This window comes from Scyliorhinus torazame, chromosome 31 (genome assembly GCF_047496885.1).
Source record: "Scyliorhinus torazame isolate Kashiwa2021f chromosome 31, sScyTor2.1, whole genome shotgun sequence".
Taxonomy (NCBI): Eukaryota; Metazoa; Chordata; class Chondrichthyes; order Carcharhiniformes; family Scyliorhinidae; genus Scyliorhinus; species Scyliorhinus torazame.
In genome coordinates this window covers 29,406,341-29,428,093 of record NC_092737.1, presented here as the reverse complement: position 1 = coordinate 29,428,093, position 21,753 = coordinate 29,406,341, and the positions used below count along the sequence as shown (strand labels likewise).

At 46.5% G+C, this 21,753-nt stretch overlaps 1 protein-coding gene across 6 annotated transcripts in view; it reads left to right on the top strand.

The window, feature by feature from the left end:
• The window catches only part of LOC140404772 (scavenger receptor cysteine-rich domain-containing protein DMBT1-like), a 169,010-nt gene that overhangs the window by 14,703 nt on the left and 132,554 nt on the right, over positions 1 to 21,753 (top strand). For 5 of the 6 annotated variants that reach the window (XM_072493492.1, XM_072493495.1, XM_072493493.1 and 2 more), the window contains exons 6-7: positions 6,398 to 6,703; positions 15,598 to 15,912. In XM_072493492.1, coding sequence (XP_072349593.1) covers positions 6,398 to 6,703; positions 15,598 to 15,912 — 621 coding nt within the window. The remainder of the gene's footprint in view (positions 1 to 6,397; positions 6,704 to 15,597; positions 15,913 to 21,753) is intronic. The other variant, XM_072493497.1, reaches the window with a different exon arrangement.

Genomic DNA, 21,753 nt, shown 5'->3' with positions numbered 1-21,753 from the left:
AGCAGGGACGATAGTGACATTTAAGGGGCATCTTGACAAATACATGAATAGGATGGGAATAGTGGGATACGGACCTAGGAAGTGTAGAAGATTGTAGTTTAGTCGGGCAGCATGGTCGGCACGGGCTTGGAGGGCCGAAGGGCCTGTTCCTGTGCTGTACATTTCTTTGTTCTTTGTTGTTCTTCAAGGGATCCACTTGATCCCAGTTGCTTATGCACGTCATATGCCTCCTTCTTCTTTTTGACCAGAGTCCTCAATATCTCGAGTCATCCAGGGTTCCCTACTTCTACCAGCCTTGCCCTTCACTCTAAAGGGAATGTGCTTACCCTGCACCATGGTTAACACATTTTTAAAAGCCTCCCATTTACCAGCCGTCCCTTTGCCTGCCAACAGTCTCCCCCATTCGACCTCTGCAAGTTCCTGTCTGATACCATCAAAATTGGCCTTGCCCCAATTAAGAATTTTAACTCTTGGGCCAGACCTATCATTCTCCATAGCTATCTTAAAACTAATGGAGTTATGGTCACTTGTCCCAAGGTGATCCCTCATTAGCACTTCTGTCACTTGCCCTTCCTTATTTCCCAAGACGAGGTCAAGTTTTGCCCCCTCTCTAGTCGGTCCATCCACATACTGAATGAGAAATTCCTCCTGAATACACTCAACACATTTCCCTCCATCCAAGCCCCTAATGCTATGGCTGTCCCAGTCAATGTTGGGAAAGTTAAAGTCCCCTACTACTACCACCCTATTATTCTTGCAGCTGTCTGTAATCTCCTTACATATTTGCTCCTCAATTTCCCGCTGACTATTTGGGGTCCTACCAAAGTGATCTCTCCCTTCTTATTTTTCAGTTCCACCCATATAGACTCAGTGGGCGAACCCTCGGATATATCCCCTCTAAGTACTGCCGTGATGTTCTCCCTAATCAAAAACGCCACTCCCCCTCGTCTCTTACCTCCTGTTCTATCCTTTCTATAGCATTTGTACCCCGGAACATTGAGCTGCCAGTCCTGCCCCTCCCTTAGCCATGTTTCAGTCATAGCTATAATATCCCAGCCCCATGTGCCCGTCCATGCCCTGAGTTCATCCGCTTTGCCCGTCAGGCCCCTTGCATTGAAATAAATGCAGTTTAATGTAGATTTTCCTTGCTCCCTGCCCTGCTTTCTCTGGTCATGCTTTACACACACTCCCTTCCTGCCTTTTGTTTCTGTCCCCACTGACTTCCTACATCGGTTCCCATCCCCCTGCCACATTAGTTTAAATTCTGTTCATATTCTGAAAGGATCATCAGATGATCAGAATCCAGATGGGATGGCCGAAAATTTTCGGCCAGTTTGTTTGGAGAACATCTTGAACCGCTACAGTCCAGGTGGTGGAGATACATTAACCCACACAGTTCCTTTCGGAGAGAAGTTCACGGAGCGTGACCAAGAAACAGCGAAGAAACACGGTTCCCTCCCAAGCCAGGGGGACCGCATCGCTGGGATGGGGGATGCGTCTGGTGCAGCACGTCTAGGGGAACACCGTAAACCAGAAGTGTAGCGATTGTGGGTTCAGAAGGGTCAATCGAATGGGGATTTTGCGAGGAGGTGCATTAGTTCTCTTGATGCTGCCATTGCGTTGTGGGGGCAAGATTTAAGGAGGGAATACTTAAGGCGATAAGTGGGGCTCCAATCAAGCAAACCTTGGTGTCAAGGTTCTTGTGTTGTTCGGCGCCTGGAGCCATCCACCTAAGCGATGAGCATTTCCTCTCACTCCTAATCAGTGCCTTTTCAATGGTGGGTGTGTCTTGGTGGTGATTGGGAGGGGGGGGGCTGTCGGTCAGGATGTGAGTTACCCACAAGAGCAAAAGGACATGAAAGCAGATAGGGACCGCCGAACCTGCTGCGCCTTTCAGTGGGCTGATAGCTAAACATAAATTTCGTACAGTACAGGTGGAGGATATTCGGCCCATTAAATCTGCACATACCCAGTGCAAGCGCACACTACCTAGGCCCACTCCAGCCCTACCATTCGTAAACCCACGTAACCAGTACATCCTTGGGCACTAAGGAATAATAAATCCATGGGTAATTCGCCCAAAATGTTCATGTTTGTACGGTGGTAGGGAACCGGAGCATCCGAAGGAATAAGAACAAAGAAAATAACAAAGACAAGTTCAGCACAGGAACAGGCCCTTCGGCCCTCCAAGCCCGTGTCAACCATGCTGCCCATCTAAACTAAAATCTTCTACACTTTCTGGGTCAGTATCCCTCTATTATTATCCTATTCATGTATTTCTCCAGATGCCTCTTAAATATCACTATCGTCCCTGCTTCCACCACCTCCTCCGGCAGCGAGTTCCAGGCACCCACTACCCTCTGTGTAGAAAACTAGCCTCGTACATCTCCTGTAAACCTTGCCCCACGCACCTTAAACCTATGCCTCCTAGCAATTGATCCCTCTACCCTGAGGAAAAGCCTCTGAGTATTCACGCAGACACGGAGTAGAACTTGCAAACTCCACACAGACATTCACTCTACGGCAGAATTGAAAACGGTAATGTGGATTTGTCATTGTAAAATTGTCCCTTAGTGCCAAAGGCATGCCTGTTACATAGACGCATTGATATATATATAAGATAGGAGCAGGAAGAAGCCTTTCGGCCCATCGAGCCAGCTCCACCATTCATCACCATTATGGCTGATCATCCACACAATAGCCTTATCCTGCTTTCTCCCTATAGCCTTTAATCGCATTCCCCTCAAGTGCTGTATCCCCCCCCCCCGCCTCTTGAATATATTCAATGTTTTAGCATCAACTACTTCCTGTGGTAATGGATTCCACAGGCTCACCACTCATTATGTGATGAAATGTCTCCTTTTCCCTGTCCGAAATGGTTTACCCTGAATCATCAGACTGTGAGCCGTGGTTGTCGACACGCCCATCATGAGTAACATCTTCCCTGCATCTACCCTGTCTAGACCTGTTAGAATTTTATAAATCTCTGTGAGATCCCCCAATCATTCTTCTGAACTCCAGCGAGAATAATCCCAATAAAGATTTAGATATTTCAGTAAACTCAGGTGATGTGTTATAAGAGGGGGAGGGGTGTCATTGTTAGCCAAGGACAGTATTACGGTGGCAGAAAGGACGTTTGAGGTAGTATGGGCTGAGGTTAGAAACAGGAAAGGAGAGGTCAACCTGTTAGAGGTTTTCTATAGGCCTCCGAAAAGTTCCAGAGACGTAGAGGAGAAGATTGCAAAGATGATGCTGGATAGGAGCGAAAGCAACAGGGTAGTTGTTATGGGGGACTTTAACTTTCCAAATATTGACTGGAAACGCTATATTTCGAGTATATTAGATGGGTCCGTTTTTGTCCAATGTGTGCAGGAGGGTTTCCTGACACAGCATGTAGATAGGCCAACGAGAGGCGAGGCCATATTGGATTTGGTATTGGGTAATGGACCCAGGACTGGTGTTAGATTTGGAGGTAGGTTGGTTTTGGTGATAGTGACCACCTTTCGATTACGTTTACTTTCGTGATGGAAAGGGATAGGTATATACCACAGGGCAAGAGTTATATCTGGGGGAAAGGCAATTATGATGCGATGAGGCAAGAATTTGGATACATCGGATGGAGAGGAAAACTGCAGGGGATGGGCACAATGGAAATGTGGAGCTTGTTCAAGGAACAGCTACTGCGTGTCCTTGATAAGTATATAGCTGTCAGGCAGGGAGGAAGTGGTCGAGTGAAGGAACCGTGGTTTACTAAAGCAGTCGAAACACTTGTCAAGAGGAAGAAGGAGACTTATGTAAAGCTGAGACATGAATGTTCAGTTAGGGAGCTCGAGAGTTATAAGTTAGCTAGGAAGGACCTAAAGAGAGAGCTATGAAGAGCCCAGGCGGGGACATGAGAAGTCCTTGGCAGGTAGGATCAAGGATAACCCTAAAGTTTTCTAAAGAAATGTCAGGAATAAAAGAATGACTCGGGTAAGAGTCGGCCCAGTCAAGGAGAGTAGTGGGAAGTTGTGCTTGGAGTCCGAGGAAATAGGAGAGGAGCTAAATTAATATTTTTCGTCAGTATTCACACAGGAAAAATACAATTTTGTCGAGGAGAAGACTGAGATTCAGGCTACTAGACTAGAAGGGCTTCAGGTTCATAAGGAGGAGGTGTTAGCAATTCTGGAAAGTGTGAAAATAGATAAGTCACCTGGGCCGAATGGGATTTAACCTCGGATACTCTGGGAAGCTGGGGATGAGATTGCTGAGCCTTTGGCCTTGATCTTTAAGTCATCTCTGTCTACAGGAATAGTGCCAGAAGACTGGAGGATAGCAAATGTTGTCCCCTTGTTCAAAATGGGGAGCGGAGATAACCCCGGTAACTATAGACCAGTGAGCCTTACTTCTGTTGTGGGAAAAATCTTGGAAAGGTTTATAAGAGATAGGGTGTATAATCGTCTGGAAAGGAATAATTTGATTAGAGATAGTCAACACGGTGTTGTGGAGGGTAGGTCGTGCCTCACAAACCCGATAGAGTTCTTTGAGAAGGCGACCAAACAGGTGGATGAGGGTAAAGCAGTTCATGTGGTGTATATGGATTGCAGTAAAGCGTTTGATAAAGTTCCCCATGGTAGGCTACTGCAGAAAATACGGAAGCATGGGATTCAGGGTTATTTAGCAGTTTGGATCAGAAATTGGCTAGCTGGAAGAAGACAAATGGTGGTGGTTGATGGGAAGTGTTCAGACTGGAGTCCAGTTACTAGTGGTGTACCTCCAGGATCTGTTTTGGGGCCACTGCTGTTTCTCATTTTTATAAATGACCTGGAGGAGGGCGTAGAAGGATGGGTGAGTAAATTTGCAGAAGACACTAAAGTCGGAGGAGTTGTGGACAGTGCGGAAGGATGTTACAAGTTACAGAGGGACATAGATAAGCTGCAGAGCTGGGCTGAGAGCAGGCAAATGGAGTTTAATGCAGAAACGTGTGAGGTGATTCATTTTGGAAGGAATAACAGGAAGGCTAATGGTAAGATTCGTGGCAGTGTGGATGCGCAGAGAGATCTCGGTGTCCATGTACATAGATCCCTGAAAGTTGCCACCCAGGTTGAGAGGGTTGTTAGGAAGGAGTACAGTGTGTTAGCTTTTATTGGTAGAGGGATTGAGTTCAGGAGCCATGAGGTCATGTTGCAGCTATACAACACTCTGGTGCGGCCGCATTTGGAGTATTGCGTCCAATTCTGGTCGCCGCATTATAGGAAGGATGTGGAAGCACTGGAAACGGTGCAGAGGAGATTTACCAGAATGTAGCCTGGTATGGAGGGAAGATCTTATGAGGTAAGGCTGAGGGACTTGAGGCTGTTTTCGTTAGAGAGAAGAAGGTTAAGAGGTGACTTAATTGAGGCATACAAGATGATCAGAGGATTGGATAGGGTGGACAGTGAGAGCCTTTTTCCTCAGATGATGATGTCTCGCACGAGGGGACATACCTTGAAATTGAGGGGAAATAGATATAAGCCATATGTCAGAGATAGGTTCTTTACTCAGAGAGGAGTAAGGGCGTGGAATGCCCTGCCTGCAACAGTAGTAGACTCGCCAACACTAAGGACATTCAAATGGTCATTGGATCGACATATGGACAACAAGGGAATAGTGTAGATGGGCTTTAGTGTGGTTTCACAGGTCGGCGCAACATCGAGGGCCGAATGGCCTGTACTGCGCTGTAATGTTCTATGTTCTATGGAACCGAGTTGATCTCTCCTCATTAGTTTAGGTGAATTGGCCTTGCTAAAATAAGTGTCCAAAGATGTGCGGTTAGGTAGATTGTCCATACTAGAAGTATCCCAAAATATCCAAAGATGTGCAGGTTAGGTGCGTTAGCCAAGCTGAAATTGTGCCCAGAGGTGTGCAGGTTAGCTGGAATAATATGTTAAGTTGCCACTTCAGTCATTCGATTCATACCCACTGGTCCAAATGGCCTCCATCTTGACTGCAGTGATTCCATGAGTCCGTGTTTCTCATTCCTAATTGCCTTTGAAGTGGGTCCATTCAGTGGGCTAGTTAAAGCCAGCAACATTGCTGTTGGCCTGGAAGCACGTATGGGCAAAACCATTTCTAGACCACATAATCCCTTGTATAATCGATACGAGAGATCGAGGAATTTTGTTTCCCATCCACCTATCATGGCTGCCAGCTGAGCCACACCGAACAGCAACATTAATATCCCGGCTGGACATATTGAATACAATTTGCAGCAACTTGCACGGTGGGATGTAGTATTCAGGGATCATTTGTCTGGGGTGCAGGACTGTTCTATGCTACCCGCTTCCCCAGATATTAACGTGCATTTCCTGCAGGGCTGACAGATTGCTGTCATTCAAAGTTGAATGTAATATTGTGGTCATTACTGTTGTTCTTTCAGACTTCCTTCAGCCACCCACGATTGCGTTTAAAAGAAGGTCAATTGTATTCGTCCAGGGCCAAAGTGTTAGCATCAGGTGTGAGGCGCCAGAGCCATTCGAAGATTGTAGGTTTTACTTGTACAGGGATAGCGAGGACAACGTCATCAGCTCCCAGGCGACTGATTTCTCTCCCTACGCGGTATTTAACCTCACCAACCTGCAGAAAAGCGAGGAGGGCAGTTACTTCTGCAAATACCAAGCCTACTCGTCCAAGCGTCTCTGGATAAATTCATCCTGGAGCAATTTTGTCAACATCACTGTGCATGGTAAGTGTCAAGGTCGGAATGCAGCGTGAGATTTTCTTGAGTGAAGGATGTTAGGTTGACAACTGGTTGGAGTGCAAACTAACGGCAAGGCATTGGTCGCTCTATAAGCCAGTCTACCGCTCTTATGAGGGAATCATAGAATCCCTAAATTGCAGAATGAAACCATTCGGTCCATCGAGTCCGACCGACCTTCCAAGAATGCAGCCGACCCAGGCCTCCTCCCCGGTCCCAGAGAAAAAGGAACAGACCTGATTGGGAACAGTTGCATCTTCTGCAAAAGCAGGGCAAGGGATTGATCAAGAAGGAGAAAGTACAATTCGAACGTAAAAGAGTGGGGACCATAAAAACTGACTGTAAAAGTATTTATGGGAATGTACAGAGAAAAAGATTGATACAAAATTATTGAGGCCCCCTTCAGCCAGAAACGGAAACATTAATAACAGGGAAGAAAGAAATGGCTCATGGAATATATTGGGCTTTGCTTCTGTTTTCACAAAAGAAGACATGAGTAATGTATCGGAAATTCTGAGAAACATAAGTTTTACTGAGAAGCTAAAGGAAATTATTATTAGTAAAGAAATGGTTTGGGGGAAATTCATGGTATGAAGGCGGATACATTTCCAGGGCTCGACAATCTTCATGTTCAGAAGGAAGTGGCCCGAGAAAAAAGAGATCCATTGCTGGGCTGGTCATTTTCCAAAATTTTATGGACTCTAACATGGTTCCTACCGATTGGAGAGTTTCGAATGTAAACCCCGCTATTCAAAGAGGGCGGTAAGGAGGAAATAGGGGACGAAACACCGGATCGTCTCACGTCGGGAGCAGGACAGTTATGGAGTTCATCAGTGACACGGTAGCACAGTGGTCAGCACTGTCACTTCACAGCGCCAGGTTCCTTGATTCGATTCCAGGCTTGGGTCACTGTCTGTGCTGATTCTGCACGTTCTCCCCGTGTTTCTGTTTCTTCCGGGTACTCGGGGTTTCTCCCAAAAGTGCCGAAAGACGTGCTGTTAGGTAACTTGGATATTCTTAATTCTCCCTCTGTGTACCCGAACAGGCACCAGAATGTGACGACTCGGGGCTTTTCAAAGTAACTTCATCGAAGTGTTAATGAAAGCCTACCTGTGACACAAATGAAGTTTATCATAAGTTTATTATAAGGATTGCATAGCGCAGCAATTCGAAAGCAATTGTGTGATCAGTCAAAGTCGGCATAGATTTACGATAGGAAAATAATGTTTGACGAATCTGCTAGAATTATTTGAAGATGTAACTAGTATTTTCAGCACGGTAGCTCAGTGGTTAGCACTATGGCTTCACAGCCCCAGGGACGCGGGTTCAATTCCCGGCTTGCGTAACTGTCTGTGTGGAGTCTGCACGTTCTCCCCGTGTCTGCTCGTGTTTCCTCCAGGTGCTCCGGTTTCATCCCAGAAGTTCCGAAAGACGTGCTATTCGGTAATATTTACATTCCGAATTCTCCTCTATGTACCCGAAGAGGCGCAAGAATATGGCGACTAAGGGCTTTTCATAATAACTTAATTGCTGTGTTAGTGTTAGATTATTAGTAGATTTGGGCAGGGAGAGTCGATGGATCTGGTTTATTTAGATTTTCAGAATCTTCCTGATAAGGTTTCACATAGCAGATTAATATGTAAAGTTTACGTGCATGGGATTCTGGCAGTGTCTGAGCTACCCCGGAATACTGAAGGAGGGTGGAGAAGAAATTGCTGAGGCCTTGACAGAAATCTTTATATCCTCACTGTCTTCAGGTGATGTCCCGGAGGACTGGAGAATAGCCAATGTTGTTCCTCTGTTTAAGAAGGGTAGCAAGGATAATCCAGGGAACTACAGGCCGTTGAGCCTTACTTCAGTGGTAGGGAAATTACTGGAGAGGATTCTTCGAGACAGGATCAACTCCCATTTGGAAGCAAATGGGCATATTAGTGAGAGGCAGCACGGTTTTGTGAAGGGGAGGTCGTGTATCACTAACTTGATAGAGTTTTTCGAGGAGGTCACGAAGATGATTGATGCAGGTAGGGCAATGGACGTTGTCTATATGGTCTTCAGTAAGGCCTTTGACAAGGTCCCTCATGGTAGACTAGTACAAAAGGTGAAGTCACACGGGATCAGGGGTGAGCTGGCAAGGTGGGTACAGAACTGGCTAGGTCATAGAAGGCAGAGAGTAGCAACGGAAGGATGCTTTTCTAATTGGAGGGCTGTGACCAGTGGCGTTCCACAGGGATCAGTGCTGGGAACTTTGCTGTTTGTAGTACATATAAATGATTTGGAGGAAAATGTAACTGGTCTGATTAGTAAGTTTGCAGACGACACAAAGGTTGGTGGAATTGCGGATAGCGATGAGGACTGTGAGAGGATACAGCAGGATTTAGATTGCTTGGAGACTTGGGCGGAGAGATGGCAGATGGCGTTTAATCCGGAAAAATGTGAGGTAATGCATTTTGGAAAGTCTAATGCAGGTAGGGAATATACAGTGAATGGTAGAACCCTCAAGAGTATTGAAAGTCAAAGAGATCTAGGAGTACAGGTCCACAGGTCATTGAAAGGGGCAACACAGGTGGAGAAGGTAGTCAAGAAGGCATACGGCATGCTTGCCTTCATTGGCCGGGGCATTGAGCATAAGAATTGGCAAGTCATGTTGCAGCTGTATAGAACCTTAGTTAGGCCACAATTCTGGTCGACACACTACCAGAATGATGTGGAGGCTTTAGAGAGGGTGCAGAAGAGATGTACCAGAATGTTGCCTGGTATGGAGGGCATTCGCTCTGAGGAGCGGTTGAATAAACTCGGTTTGTTCTCACTGGAACGAAGGAGGTTGAGGGGCGACCTGATAGAAGTCTACAAAATTATGAGGGGCATAGACAGAGTGGATAGTCAGAGGTTTTTCCCCGGGGTAGAGGGGTCAATTACTAGGGGGCATAAGTTTAAGGCGAGAGGGGCAAGGTTTAGAGTAGATGTATGCAGAGGGTAGTGGGTGCCTGGAACTCGCTACCGGAGGAGTTGGTGGAAGCAGGGACGATAGTGACATTTAAGGGGCATCTTGACAAATACATGAATAGGATGGGAATAGAGGGATACGGACCCAGGAAGTGTAGAAGATTGTAGTTTAGTCGGGCAGCATGGTCGGCACGGGCTTCCAGGGCCGAAGGGCCTGTTCCTTTGCTGTACATTTCTTTGTTCTTTGTTTTGTTCTTGGATAGGGGGCTGGTTAAAAGACAGGAAGCAACAAGTTCGAAAAAAGGGTCTTTTTCTAATTGGTAGGCCGTGACTAGTGGAGGTAGCGTACGATATGTGCTTTTATCCCAACTGTTCACATTATATATTAATGAATTCGACGAGGCAACTAAATGTATTCTCTTCAAATTTTGCAAATTATACAAAGTTGGGTGGACGTGTGAGCTGTGATGAGGGTGCATATATGCGCAGCGATATGTACAGGCTTAGTATGGCGGCACATGCATGGCAGATGCAGTATGATGTGGATAAATGTCAGGTCAGATTCAATGGAAGGAGTGTCAGGAATAAGGGACATGTACTTATAGCATGGATCGGCACTTGGATCTACGATGTTGTGGTCATTACGGAGACATGGATTTCACAGGGGCAGGAATGGTTGTCAGATGTTCCGGTGTTTTGATGTTTTCAGAAGAATCGGGAGGGAGGTAAACGAGGAGGGGGTGACACTGTTAATTAGGGAGTGCACAACAGCTGCAGAAAAGGTGGAAGGTCTGGAGGGTTTGTCTACTGAGTCAGTATGGGTGGAAGTGAGAAACAAGAAAGGAGCAGTCACTTTATTGGGAGTTTTCTATATCCCCACCAATCATAGCAGAAAGATAGAGAAACAGATTGGGCGGCAGATCTTGGAAAAGTGCAGAAGGAACAGAGTTCTTGTCATGGGTGACTCCAACTTCCTTAATATTTCATAGAATTTACATTGCAGAAGGAGGCCATTGGGCCCATCGAGTCTGCACCGGCTCTTAGAAAGAGCTCTCCACCCAAGGTGCACACTCCACCCTATCCCAATAACCCAGTAACCCCACCCAACACTAAGGACAATTTTGGACACTATGGAATAGTTTTGTCCCACTGAGACGAGGAAGGAATGCTAAGGTGAAGGAGCCTTGCATGACAAGAGAAGTGGAGCTTCTAATCAAGTGGAAGAAGGAAGCTTGCGTAAGGTTGAGGAAGCAAGGATCTGACTAGGCTCTGGAGGGTAACAAGGTAGCCAGGAAGGGACACAAAAATGGACTGATGAGAGCTAGAAGGGGACATGAAAAAGCCCTGGCGGGAAGGATTAGGGAAAACCTCAAGGCGTTCGACGCTTATGTGAGATATAAGAGGATAATCAGAGTGAGGGTAGGGCCGAGCAGGGATACTGGGCGGAAATTGTGCATAGAGTCTGAGGAGATGGGGGAGGCCCTAAATTAATATCTTGCTTCAGTATTCACTAGAGAGAGTGACCTTGATACCCATGAGAACAGTGTGAACAAGGTTAATAGGCACGAACAGGTTGATATTAAGAAGGAGGATGTGCTGTAAATTTTGAAAAGCATCAGGATAGATAAGTCCTCTGGGCCTGACGGGATATACCCAAGGTTACTACGGCAAGCGAAGGAGGAGATTGCTGCGCCGTTGGCGATGATCTTTGCGACCACACTCTCCACTGGAGTAGTGCCGGATGATTGGAGGGAGGCGAATGTCGTTCGGCTGTTCAAGAAAGGGAATAGGGAAATCCGTGGGAATTACAGACCCATCAGCCTAACGTCTGTGGTGAGCAAAATATTGGAAATTATTCTGAGAGATAGGATTTATGAATATTTTGAAAAATATTGTTTGATTAAATATAGTCAGCATGGCTTTTGGAGAGGCAGGTCATGCCTGACAAGTCTCATTGAATTCTTTGAGGATGTGACGAGACACATGGAAGAAGGTCGGGCAGTGGATGTGTTGTATATGGATATCAGTAAGGCATTTGATAAGGTTCCCCGCGGTAGGCTCATTCAGAAGGTTAGGGGGCATGGGATACAGTGAAAATCGGCTGTCTGGAACAGAATTGGCTGGCCAAAAGAAGACAGCGAGTGGTAGTGGATGGAAGGTATTCCTCCTGGAGGTCGGTGACCAGTCGTGTCCCGCAAGGATCTGTTCTGGGACCTCTGCTCTTTGTGGTTTTTATAAATGACTTGTATGAGGAAGGAGAAACGAGGTTTAGTAAGTTTGCCGATGACACGAAGGTTGGTGGAGTTGTGGGTAGTGCTGAGGGTTGTTGCAGGTCACACCAGGACATCGACAGGATGCAGAGAACATAGAACACAGAACACAGAAAGTACAGCACAGAACAGGCCCTTTGGCCCACGATGTTGTGCCGAACATTTGTTCTAGATTAAGAATAAATTAATCTACACCCCATCATTCTACTGTAATCCATGTACCTATCCAATAGACACTTGAAAGTCCCTAATGATTCCGAGTCAACTACTTCCACAGGCAGTACACTCCATGCCCCACTACTCTCTGGGTAAAGAATCTACCTCTGACATCCGCCCTATATCTTCCACCATTCGCCTTAAATGTTTGTCCCCTTGTAATGTCTCTGACTGTCTATTACCCTGATCATCTTATAAACCTGTCTCAACTCTCCCCTCAACCTTTCTTCGTAAGACCTACTCTCAATTCCAGGCAACATCCTGGTAAATCGCCTTTGCACCTTTTGCAAAGATTCCACATCCTCCCTAAAATGAGGCGATCAGAACTGCACACAGTACTCCAAATGTGGCCTTACCAAGGTTTTGTACAGCTGCATCGTCACCTCACGGCTCTTAAATTCAATCCCTCTGCTAATAAACGCTAGCACACCATAGGCCTTCTTCACAGCCCTATCCACTTGAGTGGCAACTTTCAAAGATCTATGAACATAGACGCCAATATCTCTGTGCTCCTCCACATTGCCAAGAAGCCTACCGTTAACCCTGTGTTCCGCAATCATATTTGTCCTTCGAAAATGGACAACCTCACACTTTTCAGGGTTACACTCCATCTGCCAATTCTCATTCCAAACCTGCATCATTTCTATGTTTCTTTGCAGCCGACAAGAGCCCTCCTCACTATCCACTACTCCACCAATCTTCGTATCGTCTGCAAATTTACTGACCCACCCTTCAGCTCCGTCATCCAAGTCATTAATGAAAATCACAAACAGCAGAGGACTCAGAATTGACCCCTGCTGTATGCCACTGGTAACTCGCCTCCAGGCTGAATATGGAGGCCACCACTCTCTGACTTCTATCGTTTAGTCAGTTCGTTATCCAACCGGCCAAATTTCCCTCTACCCCATGCCTCCTTACTTTCTGCATAAGCCTATCATGGGGAATCTTTTCAAATGCCTTACTAAAATCCATGTATATTTCAGCCACTGCCTTACCTTCATCCGTGCTTGGTCACCTCCTCAAAGAATTCAATAAGATTTGTGAGGCAAGATGTACCCCTCACAAATCCGTGCTGACTATCCCTAATCACGCAGTGTATTTCCAGATGCTCAGAAATCCTATCCCTCAGTACCCGTTCCATGACTTTGCCTACCACCGAAGTAAGACGAACTGGCCTGCAATTCCCAGGGTTATCACTATTCCCTTTTTTGAACAGCGGCACGACATTCGCCACTCTCCAACCCCCTGGTTCCACCCCTGTTGACAGTGAGGACGAAATGATCATTGCCAACGGCTCTGCAATTTCATCTCTTGCTTCCCATAGAATCCTTGGAGATATCCCGTCAGGCCCGGGGGACTTGTCTATCCTCAAGTTTTTCAAAATTCCCAACACATCTTCCTTCCTAACAAGTATCTCATCGACGTTACTAGTCTGTTACACACTGCCATCTCCAAGAACATGGCTCCTCTCATTCGCAAATACTGAAGAAACGTACTCGTTCAAGACGTCTCCGATCTCTTCAGACCCAATACACAATCTCCCGCTACTGTCCTTGATCGGACCTACCCTCGCTCTAGTAGTTGTCATATTTCTCACCGAGCTGGGCTGAGAGGTGGCAGATGGAGTTCAACCTTCATAAATGTGTAGTGATCCATTTTGGAAGGTCGAATATGAATGCTGAATACAGGGTTAAAGGCATGATTCTTGGAAGTGTGGAGGAACAGACGGATCTTGGTGACCACGTACATAGATCCCTCAAAGTTGCCACCCAGTAGGTTGATAGGGTTGTTAAGAAGGCGTATGGTGTGTTGGCTTTCATTCACAGGGGGCTTGAGATTAAGAGCCACGAGGTTTTGCAGCAGCTTTATAAAACTCTAGTTAGACCACACTTGGAATATTGTGTCCAGTTCTGGTTGCCTCATTATAGGAAAGATGTGGATGCTTTGGAGAGGGGAGAACAGAGATTTCCCAGGATGCTGCCTGGACTGGAGGGCATGTCTCATGCAGAGAGATTGAGGGAGACAGGGCTTTCTCACTGACGCGAAGAAGGCGGAGAGGCGACTTGATAGAGGTGTACAAGGTAATCAGAGGCATGGATAGAAAGGATAGCCAAATACTTTTCCCCAGGGTCGAAATGGCTGTCACGAGGGGACATAATTTTAAGGTGATTCGAGGAAGTTATAGGGGAGATGTCAGAGTTCGGTTCTTTCCACAGAGAGTAGTGGGCGTGTTGAATGCACTGCCAGCAGAGCTGGTGACGTCAGAATCATTAGGGACATTTAAGCGACTGTTATACAAGCACATGGGCAGCAGTACATTGAAGGTGTACATTAGGATAAATGGACGGCCCAACATCGTAAGCTGAAGGGCCTGTACTGTGCTGTACTGTTCAATAATCTATATTCGATGTTATAACCGCTTTGGTAGCAAAGATAGGCGGGCGATTATTATTTGAATGGGTGCAAATGAGACAGGTGGATGCTCAGCGAGACCTTGAAGTTCTCGTGCATTAGTCAGCAAAAGTAAGAGCGCACGTACAGCAGGCAGTAAAGAAGGAAAATACAAGAGTTCTTGAATATAGGAATAGGGATGGTTTTCTGCAATTGCATCGGGTATTTGTGATGCCACATCTGGAGAATAAAGACCAGTATTGGGGAAGACCAGTTTGTGCTTTGGCGGAAGTGCAGCGAATGTTTACAAGGCCTATTCCTGGAATGGCGGGACCGTTAGACGAGGAGAGGGTAACTCGGTGAGGTTTATATACATTGTGACGAATAAGCGAGTATCTCATAGAAAGTTGGAAAATGCAAACATATTTAGACAGGGTAGGTTCAAAAATAATGTTCGCGATGGTGGGGGAGTCCAGATCAAGAGGTAATTGATTGGCGATAAATGGTAATCCTTTTCGCATTCAGGTGGGGAGAACGTTCTTCACCGAGAGATTGGGGAATCTGTGGAATTTGCGACCACAGAAACTGCTTGAGCCAAACGTTGTGTATTTTCAAGAAGTAATTCGATATAGCTGAACGGATCAAGGCATATGGGGGGAAGGCGGGATCAGGATTTTGAATTTAATGATGAGCCAGGATCATAATGAATGGCGGAGCAGGCTCGAAGTGTCGGTTAGTTTCCTCCTGCTCCGATTGTCTTTATTTTTATCCCCTTGACCCCACCTGAGCACCGGACACGTAGGGGCAAATTATGGTGGCCAATCCACGTAAACTGTATATCTCTGCACGCTAAGAGACAATTTTAGCATGACGGATCCACCTACCCTGCCGATTATTGGACTGTAGGACGAAACCAAAGCACCGCAGCCAAAGGGCGAACGTGATAATCCACTCCGATGCCGGAATTGAACCCCGGGTCCCTTGCGCTGTTAGGCAGCAGTGTTAACCACTTGCCATCGTGCCGCCACGCCTAACGCCTAATGCCTGTCATTGAATTTTCAGATGACGTGCAGATCAGACTCGTGAGCAAGGATAGTGACTGCGCGGGAACGGTGGAAATCTACTTAAACGGTACCTGGGGGAAGGTCTGCGGCGACACCTGGAACCTTGCTGCCGGGCAGGTGATCTGTCGACATCTTGGCTGCGGATTTGTCAAGAGCGCTTCTCGAGGAGAACGATCCCCGGCACCACGCGGCCCAATACCCTTGTCACACGTCCAGTGCCTGGGGTCTGAACCCCTACTCTGGCAATGCTATTCAATTGCCTGGAATGATGGGATGTGTTATGGCGGCTTCCGAGCTGACGTAACGTGCTCAGGTAAGTGTCGATCAATGAATCGCGGCGTGTCGGGCAGTCTAGCGACATATTTGCCCAAGTGGTATACTCATCCGTAAGTCACGGAAAAACCGAGCATGCAGGTTCAGCAGAAAGTTGGAAAGACAAATAAGACGTTGGCCTTTATTTTAAAGGGGATGCAATACACGTAGGGAAGACTTGCTGAAGCTAGCCAAGGCAGTGGGAACAGAGGAACATAGGAATAGGAGAACGCGATTTATCCCCTAGAGTCAGTCCCGCCATTTAGTTCAATTATGGCTGATTGTCGCCTGATTATGCCCCCTAGTTGTATAATCCCCTACCAGTGGAAAAGGTTTATATTTACCTACCCTGGTTTCCCCTGTTAATAACTTGAACACTCAGACCTGGAACTCGCTGTCGGAAGAGGTGCTGGAAGCAGGGACGATCGTGACGTTTATTGGGCATCTTGACAAATACATGAATAGGATGGGAATAGAGTGATATGGTCCCCGGCAGTGTAGAAGATTTTAGTTTAGACAGGCAGCGTGGTTGGCACAGGCTTAGAGGGCCAAAGGGCCTGGCTCCTGAGCTGTATTTTTCTTTGTTCTTTGTTACTTGTTGACCACACCTGGAATACTGTGAGCAGCTTTGGTCCCATTAGCTGATACAACAGTCGGGAGAATTTTCACGAGGTTGAGCCCGGTGAGAAGGAATTTCCTTATGAGGTGAGGTTGAGTAGGTTAGGCCTGTACTCACTGGGAGATTAGATGAATGAAAGACCAACTTATTGCGACATATAGGATCCTTACGTGGCTTTGAGAGGGTAGAAGCTGAGAGGCTGTTTTCGTTTGTGGGCACCTCAGAATAAGGAGATGGCGTTAATTTCGGACACAGATGAGGAGGAACTTCTCTCACAGGGTAGTGAATATCTGAAATTCTTTACCACAGATGAATGTAGAGGCTGGGTTGGTAAGCATGTTCAAGGCTGAGACAGAATTTTAATCAGTGAGGAAATTGATGTTGCGAGGATAAGGCTGGAAAGTGGAGGGAAGGTTGTATGAGATCAGCCGCCATTTCAGGGAACGGCGAAACACAATTGATGGGCCGAGGTGGCCGTCTTCTGCGCCTGCGTCTGGTGTTGTTGTGGTTTTATTTACATTACGGAGAGGGGCCATTCGGTCCATCGGGCTGGCCATTAAGCACCTAAATTTTTAATTCTCATTTCCATCTTTAGTTCGTAGCCCTGTACGCTCTGACGTTTCAAGTGCTCCTCCAAATGTTTCTTGAATGTTTTTTGGCTCTCTGCCTCCACCCCCCTTTCAGACAGGCACTTCCAGATTACAAACAACACTCTAGGTAAAAACGTTTTTCCTCCAATCCTCTCCAAATCTCTTGCCCCTTACCTTAATTCTCTGCCCCTCGTTACTTTCCCCTCCGCTCAGGAGGACAGTTCCTTCCTATCTACTCATCTATACTCCTCATATTTTTACGCAACTCAATGAGGTCTCTCCTCAGCCTTCTTGCTCCAAGTAAAACAACCCCAGAGTCTCTCCATAGTTGAAACTCGCCAGCAGAGGCAAAATCCCGCTGAATCTCCTCTCCACCCTCTTTAAAGCCATCACATCCTCCCAATGGTGTGGCATTAGATACAATGTTAATTTATCGCTTAATGGAGTTCTTTGCATTATGAGAAATGTTATGTTTCTGCCAATTAAGTAAAGTATAGTCCGTCTTTCAGAAATCAGGTGGTAGAGAAATATGGTATCATGCATGTTAAACATCCGTTTGCTGCCGTACACAATTCCCTTTAAACCAAAACACATTTCTGTGGGCGTCGCTGGATAGGCCAGCATTGATTGCCCGTCCCTATTTGCCCTTCTAAAGTTGGAGGGGAGCTGGCTTCAAGAACCTGCGAATAAGTGAAGTTGCCAAAGTCCTTGTTGAAAATAGGTCGTTTTCCCTTTTATGGTAGAGATCTGACTGGTGGTGTCTTAACTTGCGGCGAAGGGTAAGGTTGAGAAGTCGGGGCCAGTCATGAATAACCTCATCAAGTATCGGAGGTTAGGTTAATGTGAACACGCCCTGTTCTGCATCACACACCAGCTGTCCTGCCAACTGAGCTAAACAGTCCCTATTATCCCACTGGCTGCCTCATGACCATCCGGAAAAGATGAACACAGCACCTATATTAATTTACTCCCCATGGAGCCTGTGGTCGATAAACAAATTCCATTTCAGTAAATAATATCCATGGCACCAATTATTTATTATCTTAGTTTTATGATATCTTAATTTCACATCTGCAGTCCCGATGTCTGGCTGCCTTTGAAACAAGAATTATTTGGGAAACATCACTACAGCAGTCAAATACATACCCTTCCTTTCTGGGAAGGTGTGTAGTTTTCTTTAAAAGGCACTTACCGCCGAGGTTCAGACTTTATTCTTCCAGCGGAGCGATTTTTTGGTGAGGAGAGCTGAAGGTAATCTGAATTTTTGTTTTTATCTGACTTTTTACGGAGTTGTTTTTCTTTCAGAGCATCAAGAAACGGGAAGTCAGCCGTGGCGAGTTGTGTGAAGGTATGTAGTTTTCTTTAAAATGCACTTACCTCCGAGTTTCAGACTTCATTCTTCCAGCGGAGCAGGCAGAGAGGGGAGCAATGTTTTTGGTAAGGAGAGCTGAAGGTAAGCTGAATTTTTGTTTTTAACTTATTTTTTCGGAGTTGTTTTTCTTTCAGAGCAGCAGGAAACCGGAATTCGGCCGTGGGGAGTTCTGGGAAGGTGTGTAGTTTTCTTTAAAAGGCACTTACCTCCAAGGTTCAGACCTCATTCTTCCAGCTGAGCAGGCAGAAATGGGAGCGATTTTTTGGTAAGGAGAGCTGAAGGTAAGCTGAAAATATGTTTTTAACTTACTTTTTTCGGAGTTGTTTTTCTTTCAGAGCAGCAGAAAACGGGCGTGGGAGGTTCCGGGAGGGTGTGTAGTACCTGTAGGTAAGTTGGGCGATTCTTAAACCCGAGACACTACACTTTTAGTGTCCCCCACCCTCCCTCCTCCTCTAACCTAAGGGGTTGAGTGAATATCAGGTAAGCTATTTCTTTTTTTCTTGTTTTATCATCAAGTTATCTATAGGGGATGGCAAGGAAGGCAGTGCAATGTTCCTCCTGCAGAATATTTGAGGTGAAGGTCATCGTCAGTATCCTTGCTAATTTCACCTGTGGGAAGTGTTAGGGAACTAGAGCTGGAGCTGGATGAACTTCGGATCATTCGTGATGCATAGCTGGTCTTAGATATAAGCTTCAGGGATGTACGTACTCCGAAGAATGAAAATAGATGGGTGACGGTGAGCGGGGCTGGGAGGAAGCAGTCAGTACAGGGATCCCCTCTGGTCGTTCCCCTTAGTAACATGTATAGGCGTTTGGATACTGGTTGGGGGGGGAGGTGTTCTTACCACGGGTAAGCCATGGGTACAGGTCTCTGACACATAGTCTGTCCCTGTTGCTCAGAAGGGAAAGGGGGGGGGGAGAGGAGTAGAGCATTAGTCATTGGGGACTCCATAGTTAGGGGGACAGATAGGAGATTCTGTTGGAACGAGTGAGACTCGTGGTTGGTGTGTTGCCTCCCAGATGCCAGGGTCCGTGATGTCTCGGATCGTCTTTTAGGGATCCTGAAAGGGGAGGTGGAGCAGCCCAAGTCGTGGTCCTAATAGGCACCAACGACATAGGAAAAGGGATGGGGATATAAAGCAGGTACAACAATGATCTGGAGGAAGGTATTGGTGGTCTGATTAGCAAGTCTGCAGATGACACTAAGATTGGTGGAGTAGCAGATAGTGAAGGTGACTGTCAGATAATACAGCAGAATACAGATAGATTGGAGAGTTGGGAAGAAAAATAGCAGATGGAGTTCAATCCGGGCAAATGCGAGATGATGCATTTTGGAAGATCCAATTCAAGAGCGAACTATATGGTAAATGAAAAAGCCCTGGGGGAAATTGATGTACAGAGAGATCTGGGTGTTCAGGTCCATTGTACCCTGAAGGTGGCTGTGCAGGTCGATAGAGTGGTCAAGAAGGCATACGGCATGCTTTCCTTTATCGGAAGGGGTATTAAGTAGAAGAGTTGGCAGGTCTTATTACAGTTGTATAAGACGTTGGTTGGGCCACATTTGGAAACCTGCGTACAGTTCTGGTCACCACATTATCAAAAGGATGTGGATGTTTTGGAGAGGGAGCAGACGAGGTTCACCAGGACGTTGCCTGGTAGGGAGTGCGCTATAAGAACAAAGAACAAAGAACAAAGAAATGTACAGCACAGGAACAGGCCCTTCGGCCCTCCAAGCCCGTGCCGACCATACTGCCCGACTAAACTACAATCTTCTACACTTCCTGGGTCCGTATCCTTCTATTCCCATCCTATTCATATATTTGTCAAGATGCCCCTTAAATGTCCCTATCGTCCCTGCCTCCACTACCTCCTCCGGTAGTGAGTTCCAGGCACCCACTACCCTCTGCGTAAAAAACTTGCCTCGTACATCTACTCTAAACTTTGCCCCTCTCACCTTAAACCTATGCCCCCTAGTAATTGACCCCTCTACCCTGGGGAAAAGCCTCTGACTATCCACTCTGTCTATGCCCCTCATAATTTTGTATACCTCTATCAGGTCGCCCCTCAACCTCCTTCGTTCCAGTGAGAACAAACCGAGTTTATTCAATCGCTCCTCATAGCTTATGCCCTCCATACCAGGCAACATTCTGGTAAATCTCTTCTGCACCCTCTCTAAAGCCTCCACATCCTTCTGGTAGTGTGGCGACCAGAATTGAACACTATACTCCAAGTGTGGCCTAACTAAGGTTCTATACAGCTGCAACATGACTTGCCAATTCTTATACTCAATGCCCCGGCCAATGAAGGCAAGCATGCCGTATGCCTTCTTGACTACCTTCTCCACCTGTGTAACCCCTTTCAGTGATCTGTGGACCTGTACTCCTAGATCTCTTTGACTTTCAATACTCTTGAGGGTTCTACCATTCACTGTATATTCCCTACCTGCATTAGCCCTTCCAAAATGCATTACCTCACATTTGTCCAGGTTAAACTCCATCTGCCATCTCTCCGCCCAAGTCTCCAGACAATCTAAATCCTGCTGTATCCTCAGACAGTCCTCATCGCTATCCGCAATTCCACCAACCTTTGTGTCGTCTGCAAACTTACTAATCAGACCAGTTACATTTTCCTCCAAATCATTTATATATACTACAAAGAGCAAAGGTCCCAGCACTGATCCCTGTGGAACACCACTGGTCACAGCCCTCCAATTAGAAAAGCATCCCTCCATTGCTACCCTCTGCCTTCTATGGCCTAGCCAGTTCTGTATCCACCTTGCCAGTTCACCCCTGATCCCGTGTGACTTCACCTTTTGTACTAGTCTACCATGAGGGACCTTGTCAAAGGCCTTACTGAAGTCCATATAGACAACATCTACTGCCCTACCTGCATCAATCATCTTAGTGACCTCCTCGAAAAACTCTATCAAGTTAGTGAGACACGACCTCCCCTTCACAAAACCGTGCTGCCTCTCACTAATACGTCCATTTGCTTCCAAATGGGAGTAGATCCTGTCTCGAAGATTTCTCTCCAGTAATTTCCCTACCACTGAAGTAAGGCTCACCGGCCTGTAGTTCCCGGGATTATCCCTGCCACCCTTCTTAAACAGAGGAACAACATTGGCTATTCTCCAGTCCTCCGGGACATCCCCTTAAGACAGCGAGGATCCAAAGATTTCTGTCAAGGCCTCAGCAATTTCCTCTCCAGCCTCCTTCAGTATTCTGGGGTAGATCCCATCCGGCCCTGGGGACTTATCTACCT